The sequence below is a fragment of the Miniopterus natalensis genome, chromosome 16, assembly GCF_054644295.1.
Source record: "Miniopterus natalensis isolate mMinNat1 chromosome 16, mMinNat1.hap1, whole genome shotgun sequence".
NCBI lineage: Eukaryota > Metazoa > Chordata > Mammalia > Chiroptera > Miniopteridae > Miniopterus > Miniopterus natalensis.
The window spans coordinates 44,599,118-44,606,682 of NC_142096.1; the positions used below are offsets into that span (position 1 = coordinate 44,599,118).

The following is a 7,565-nucleotide window of genomic DNA, read 5'->3' on the forward strand; positions in this document are numbered from 1 at the left end:
CAGGTTAATAAAATGGGAATTTTAGGACCTATCAAGGCTTATGGGGTTGTTGAGCCCACACTAACAGTCCCATACCACTGGGCATTCAAGTTTATTCAGTAGCTTTTTTCCATTTGTCTGTGTCCTTCCATGCCATTAAATACTCAGCTATCACTTGTAATAATATCCATATACTACTTCTAGGTGTCCCTTCTAACTGGTTACTTCTAATTTTCTATGAATCAGAGATGCCAAGTTGGTCATTCTATTCATAAAGCTATAGTAAACAGGCTCTTGTGAGGTCCTACAGTAAATTCCCCAATTAATAAATTGTGAACTTTAGTAGATAAAATGTTTTAATACTTTAATGATTTTTCTAGAGAGAGAGGAGGGAGGGGGGTAGAGAGAAACAGAGATAGAAACATCCATGAGAAACATTGAAGGGCTGCCTCCTGCACGCCCCCTACTGGGGATTGAGCCCAAAACCCAGGCATGTGCCCTGATAGGGAACTGATCCAGTGACCTCCTGGTTCATGGGTCGATGCTCAACCTCTGTATTTTATGAGATTCTGGCTAACTGCTTTTAGGTACTAAAGAACAAAAACACCCTTTTCCCATGATGACCTAAGATAAGCCAATGGATTTTAGCTTGGTATTTTTCTGAGAAAAGAATCTATAGCTTTCATTAGATTTAAATCACTCAAAAAAAAAAAGAAAAAAAAAGTAAAGACTACTTCTCTAATTCAGTGGTTCTCAATCAGGCTGCACATTAAAGTGAGAGTTCTTAAACAAAGTCCACGTCCAGTTCTTATCGAAAAAGAGTTAAAAACCAGTTATATAATTCTAAGGAAAAGTTTTGCTATCAGTATTTTAAGTGTTCCAGAGATTCTAATTTAAAGCTGGGCTGAAAACCACTATTATGAATTGTAGATTTCAATGATGGAGCAAGAGTTAAATTCCCTGAGTTTGCAATGGTGAAAAACATCAATAAATTATAAAACAGTAGAAGGACCCATATTCAGTTGGTTTACCTTTGAATTTACTTTATGTCAGCCAAGCTTTCAACTGAAAACCTCAGAACATCTATATAAGTGGCCCACTGTGACCATCCCAGTTGACCATGGAGGCCATAAAGAGGACTTTAAGAAACTGAGCTTGTCCTATCAGCAAAGAATCCCCCAAGTCAGTGAATGGCTCCTTATCCACGCCCCATACATCAGAATCACCTGAAGCTTTTGCTTTGTTTTGTTTTAATACAACCAATTCATCCCTTCTTAATACACAGTAAATCAGAATCTCCAGGGACTTAATAAAGTAAAATAAAAAGATAAAATAAAATAAAATAAAATAATAAAATAATAAAATAAAATATAAAATAAAATAATAAAATAAAATAACATAAAATAAAATAAAAGGTAAAAGTTCCCTGAACTAATTTAGATGATCAGCCAAGTTTGGGAACCATGCCCCGAGTGGACCCAAAGAACCTCAAGGCACTTTAGAACCTACCATTCTGGGGAGTTGGGTATTTGTCACTCTGTTACACACCTTCTGACTAGTTTGAGATCTGGACTCTTGGGAAGAAACTGCATTCTTTGCACGCAGAAGACTGATATCGTCGAAATCAGTACATTTTGGCAGAACTGCAAATCTCTCCTGAAGAGGCTCTCTCTGGACTTGATTTTGAGGAAGGGCAGAATCGCGGCAGAATTCTTTCAATTTTTCCAGAGACTTTAAAACAATCCTGGTCCTCAGACATTTCCTTGACTCTTAGTTAGTAAATCAGAAGAAAATATAACAATAGTATTTTGTCTCATTATGTCAATTCATAGCCGGCATTGGATTTTTAAAAAATTTATCTTTATTGTTCAAAGTATTACAAATGTCCCCCTTCCCCCCTCATTGATCCCCTTCACCCCGAACCCCCCCCCAAGGCCTTCTCACTATTGTCCGTGGCATATAAGTTCTTTGATTAATCTCTCCCCACCCCTCCCCCAACCAGCACTGGCTTTTTAAAGAGGGAGTTTTGTACTAAAGCAATGGCTCTAGTTATAACATAATAGGAAAATAAAGTAACTTGGGTTCAAAATAAGCATAGCACACTTAAAATATACATCTACTTTCTTATTTTACTTGGTCCTAAAAGCCCATTAGAAACTATAGGGTTTTACTTTCTTTCTTCCTTTTTTTTTTTAAAGCTTTAAGCCCATATGTACAGAAAGAAAAGGAGAGGAGAGTATTGCAAGTGAAATACCTGAAGCTAGAAGAAAAAAATGAATGAGCAACAACCAACTTAGCATACCGGAAGCCTAAATCCTAAATCAGCAGTGGAGAAAACCAAGAACCAGTCCTATACTCACAACACAAAATACTTAAAAGGCTCAGGAATTAGGACACCTGTAGCTCTGAAAATGGAATAAAGGGAGGTTATAAAATAACGAGGATTGGCTCAAAGTAATTTGATCCCTAGACCCCACGTCCTAACTCAAGGGCAGCTGTCCATCCACCACATCAGCAGAGAATTGGAGACTTCTCTGGAAAAGGTAAAACAGGCACACTACTGTGCCTAAGCCAAAAGAATACAAACGGAAATAGTCTTGCTGTGTGCTGAGAAACGCAGCCTCTTCTAAGAGCCTCTTCTCAGAACAGGGCTGTCCCCTAAGGCAGAAGCTGGGGAGACTCTTGACTGGAAAATCTGACCAGCTCCATGTGAAAGACCTAGAGACGCTGACGCCAAGAGTGCACCAAGGAAACCACTCCAGGCACAGCTGCTCTCCTGCCTCCAAGCTTTGCTCATGCTAGTCTCTCTCTGTGGTATGGCCTAGCCCCCAATTTCCACATGTCAAACCTGCACTCATTCATCAAGAGCCATCTCAAAGCTACCTTTCCCATGAAACGCTCTGCTAATTCCCCAGCTTAAAAACAATCTTTTCTTTCTCTGTGTTCCTGTAACAAGGTCATAGCTCTCTACAGCATTTATCAGTCTGCTAACTAGAAGTTATTCATAAGCAATCAATCCATAAAAGAAGTGACCACTTACCAGTTATCTGCTATGTGCCAGAAAACATTATTTTACCCTTTAGAGCAACATTATTTTTGTTGTTGTTAATCCTCACCTGAGGGTATTTCCCCCTCCACTGATTTTTAGAGAGTGGAAAAAGCGGGGAGGGAGAGGGGGGGAACACTGGTATGAGAGACACAGCACCTGGTTGCCTCTCGCACAGCCCTGACCAGGGCCAGGGAGGGAACCTGCAATCCAGGCACGAGCCCGTGACTGGAAATCGAACCTAAGACCCTTCGGTGTGAGGGCTGACACTGTAACCGCTGAGCACACTGGCCAGGGCCTTTTTTTTTTTAATCCTCACCTGAGGATGTTTTACTGATTAAAGAGGAAGGGAGAGAAACATGGATCAGTTGCCTCCCGTACGCACCCCCACAGCCCTCACTGGGGATCAAACCTGCAGCCCAGATATGCTTCCTGAAGGGACTGACACTCCGACCGAGCCACAGCGGCCAGGGCTGGAGCAATGCTATTAAGTAGCTAGTATTATACATCAGGAAACTGGGACTGCGTTTATCGTCTCCTGCCTTCCCTAAAGCAAAAACACTGAGGTAAGTGGTATGTCTTCTTCATTTCTAAAAGTTTAAAAACCTCTTTTCAGATGGATACTTTATCTTATCTCCTGTTAATCTCATAGCTAGAAAAATGTCTCTTTGAATCTCTTCAATTGTATATATTCATCCTATCTACTATTACTCTCTCCCTTTGAAAATATATAACTGAATCACTTTTCAAAAGTTAAGTTTGTGCCCTGGCAGGTTTGGCTCAGTGGTTAGAGCATTGGCCGGCGGACTGAAGGGTCCTGGGTTCAATTCTGGCCAAGGGCACGTACCTCAGTTGCAAGCTTGATCCCTGGCCCCAGTGCCTGCGGGAGGCAACCGATTGATATGTCTCTCTCACACTGATGTCTCTCTCTCCCCCTTCCGCTCTCTCTGAAAAGCAATGAAGTAGTATCCTCAGGTGAGGGATAAAGAAAAAGTTTGTATATTATACAAGGGAGTCCTTCCTAAGGATACAAAAAACCTTCCCCAGGATGGGGGTGGAGGGCAAATCTTGCCAAAGACAGAATCTAAAGCTAACGTGTTAGACACCTGCGGTGATGGGGATGTAAGCAGAGCACAGGAGCTATAGCCAACGATATTGTAGTAACTACTGATGGTGTCCGGTGGGCACTAAACTTATCAGGGGTCACTTCGTAAATTACATAAATGTCTAACTACTATGCTGTACACGTGAAACTAACATAAAATAGTAGTGACTGTCAACTGTAATTGGAAAAAAAAAACTTTAGGTGAAGTAGCCAGTGACTCTTCTGGCTGGTGGATGCTCTTTTTTTCTTCCCAGTATTTATTTTTATTAAGTAAACTGTATTTAAAGTTCCTGTTTCAACAACTGCCATGTCTATGGCCTTATTTCCATACGCTTCAGAGTTCACTTGGCCAATCTGGAGCTCTGTGGACTAGGGAGGGACCGGGACTGGCGAGTGGCGGGCTGAGACCCGCGTGGGAGCGGCTCACGCCCCCGCCCCCGCTCCCGCCCCCGGAGGTTCTGCCGCCGCTTCATTCCCGAGCTGCGGGCAGTTCAGTTCAGCTACGAGGGTAATGAAGAAAGGAGCGTTTTCCGTCTTCCCTTATCACATATTCTTGAGGCAAAAAACAGAAAAATCTGCTCAACCAGCTGTATATCCAACACCTACAGAGGTCTAGGACCTCAGGAATGGTGGCTTTAGCCAAAACCTTTCTGCATATGGAAAAAGTAGCTCCATGATAAAAAAGGACAGGGGAGAGCTACATGTCCTGAGATGGAAATTCTCCAAAACGTTAAGCGGAAAAAGATAGTTGCAAATTAGCATATACAGTATAAAACTTATAGAACATTATTAACTAATTTGTGGGCCTATGTGTATACACATACATGTGAATAAATAGAAAGACCTGAAAGAATATAGTCTCCCCCCAAATTAGCAGTAGGCCTCACTGAGAGGGACGGATTGTGGGCCTATCACTGTCCACCTTCTACATTTCTGTATTGCTTTTTTTACAACAAACATGTTTTACTTTTATAATCAAGACAAAAATAATCTAGAGGAAGCTACAGCCACGCTGCAGACCCGCAGCTCCTCCCCGCGCCGCCGACCCCGACACAGCAGCGCCGCCGGCGGCCCGGTGCGCAGGCGCAGCGGAGGCCTGTCTCCGCCGGGAGCGCCCGCCGCGCGCTGGGTAACGCAGCAGTTTCAGAGCCGCGGCGGCGAGCGCGGAGAAGCAGGACTCACCGGGGCTCCCCGGCGCCGAGTCACCGCGGCCGCCCCCGTCCCGGGCTCGCTTTGCTCGCTTTTCAACAGGCCCGTCACTCTCCGGGGGTCTCCTGGCGCTTGCGTCGGTGTTTGCGGCCTGTGTGGGGGAAGTCAGACATGACGTCACCGCCAGCCCACAACCGAAAGTCAGCCATGACGTCACCGCTAAGCCACACCGGAAGTCAGACATTACGTCACTGCTAAGCCACAACTGGAAGTCAGATGTGACGTCACCGCCAGCCCACAACCGGAAGTCAGGCTTGGTGTCACCGCTAATCCACAACCACGAGGCTGCGAGGTAATTTACACGCACTTCTAACCGACAGCAGGGCCCTGCCGCCCTTCCTGCCCGCCGTCGGTTTGGAGCCCGGAGAGACCCTGAGGAAGGCTGTCAGCGCCCCTAGGGCGGGGGGGAGGGGCTGGAGAGACCCTGAGGAAGGCTGTCAGTGCCCCAGGGCGGGGCTGGAGAGACCCTGAGGAAGGCTGTCAGCGCCCCAGGGTGGGGCTGCAGAGACCCTGAGGAAGGCTGTCAGCGCCCCTAGGGCGGGGGGGAGGGGCTGGAGAGACCCTGAGGAAGGCTGTCAGTGCCCCAGGGCGGGGCTGGAGAGACCCTGAGGAAGGCTGTCAGCGCCCCAGGGTGGGGGGGGGGGCCTGGAGAGACCCTGAGGAAGGCTGTCAGCGCCCCAGGGTGGGGCTGCAGAGACCCTGAGGAAGGCTGTCAGCGCCCCTAGGGCGGGGGGGAGGGGCTGGAGAGACCCTGAGGAAGGCTGTCAGTGCCCCAGGGCGGGGCTGGAGAGACCCTGAGGAAGGCTGTCAGCGCCCCAGGGTGGGGGGGGGCCTGGAGAGACCCTGAGGAAGGCTGTCAGCGCCCCAGGGCGGGCCTGGAGAGACCCTGAGGAAGGCTGTCAGCGTCCCAGGGCGGGGGGCGCCTCGCACCCGCCCGCGGGGAGCCCCAGGGAGCGAGGCCGCCCCTTCGCGCAGCCAGCGCGCCCGTGGGACGTGGCACCTCAGCCACTCGGCTCCCTCGTCCAGAGAAGCACCCTGACGCGCAGGAGGTGCCCGTCTAGCGCCGGGCAGTCGGCTGGGCAGTAAAGACGGGCCCCTCGAGCGCTGGCTGTGACTGCACTTGACGGTCACCACCGACCACGCCACGAGACGGTGACCCGCGGTCGGCGGGAAGCCCGTCAAGCCCCAGGTCCCCCAGTACCCTCGGGACGGCGGGCGCGAGGCAGGGCCCGGAGAGCGCCGACCTGCGGACCGCCGTCGGCGCCCAGGACAAGGCCACGCACCCGCGGAGAAACGGAAGGGACGGGGCAAGGCTGCGACGGGCCACGCTGCCCCGTGAAAACGCGGAGCCGCCCGCGAGCCGCTCCGCGCCCCTCGCCCTCCTGCGAGCGGAACGCGGCCCTGGCGGGCGGGCTCCGCGGGCACCCCCGCCGCAGGGCCCGGGAGGCGGCGGGGACGCGGCCGCGGGTGCGCTCGCCGACGGCGGGGTCCCACAGGCCCGCGAGGACGACGTGGGGCTGCTCCTCCAGCCCCGCCCCGGGGCGCGGAAGGCGGCGGCGGGAAGGGGCCAGGCCGACCCTCTCCCGCGGGCCTGCCCTGTCCCCACGGGCGTCAGGAGGCCGGAGGGGCTGCCCCGGCCGGCCCTTAGCCCCGGGCCTGGGCTGTCACCCGGGGACGCGACAGTCTCCCAACTGCCTCAGCGCGGAGGGCAGCTGGCCGGTCCCTGGCTGCCCGCCCGCGCCCCGCCCCTCCTCGCCCGCGCCCCGCCCCTCTTCCGGCGCCGCGCCCCGCCCCTCTTCCGGCGCCGCGCCCCGCCCCTCCACGCCCGCCCCTGGCTCCCGCCCCGCCCCCCCCTCTCCGGAACAGAACCCACCACGTGCTGCGGCCGCTGAGGCGGGAAGGCGGCCGCTGGAGGCGCTGCGGAGGCGGGTGCCCCCCGCGCGGCCCCCGAGCGGGAGGCGGCGGCGCGCAGGCGCCCGCTGGGCCGGAAGAACCGGCTCGAGACCGCTGGCCCTGCAGGGGTCGGACGAGCGCCCGCCGCACCGCCAGGGGCTGGCTCTCGGCGCGACATGAAGGCGCGGGCAGGACGGGGACGCGCGAGCCGAGAGCCAGCGCGGCCCAGCTCCGGGCGCCTGCGGGAGCGAGCACGTCGCGGGCGGCCGAGCGCGGGGCGGACGGGGCGGGGCGGGGCGAGGCGGGGCATCGCGCAGCAAATGGGGCCGAGGG

The 7,565-nt window shown here is 52.3% G+C and overlaps 1 protein-coding gene across 1 annotated transcript in view; it reads right to left on the bottom strand.

Annotated features, from left to right (window-relative positions):
* LOC148091381 (DNA mismatch repair protein Msh3-like) overlaps positions 1–7,410 on the bottom strand; it is a 153,059-nt gene extending 145,649 nt beyond the window's left edge. The window contains exons 1-3 of the mRNA XM_087825587.1: positions 7,213–7,410; positions 5,313–5,430; positions 1,528–1,748 (exon numbers count right to left, since the gene is read on the bottom strand). Coding sequence (XP_087681713.1) covers positions 1,528–1,748; positions 5,313–5,430; positions 7,213–7,410 — 537 coding nt within the window. The remainder of the gene's footprint in view (positions 1–1,527; positions 1,749–5,312; positions 5,431–7,212) is intronic.
* Between the last annotated feature and the right edge of the window lie 155 nt (positions 7,411–7,565).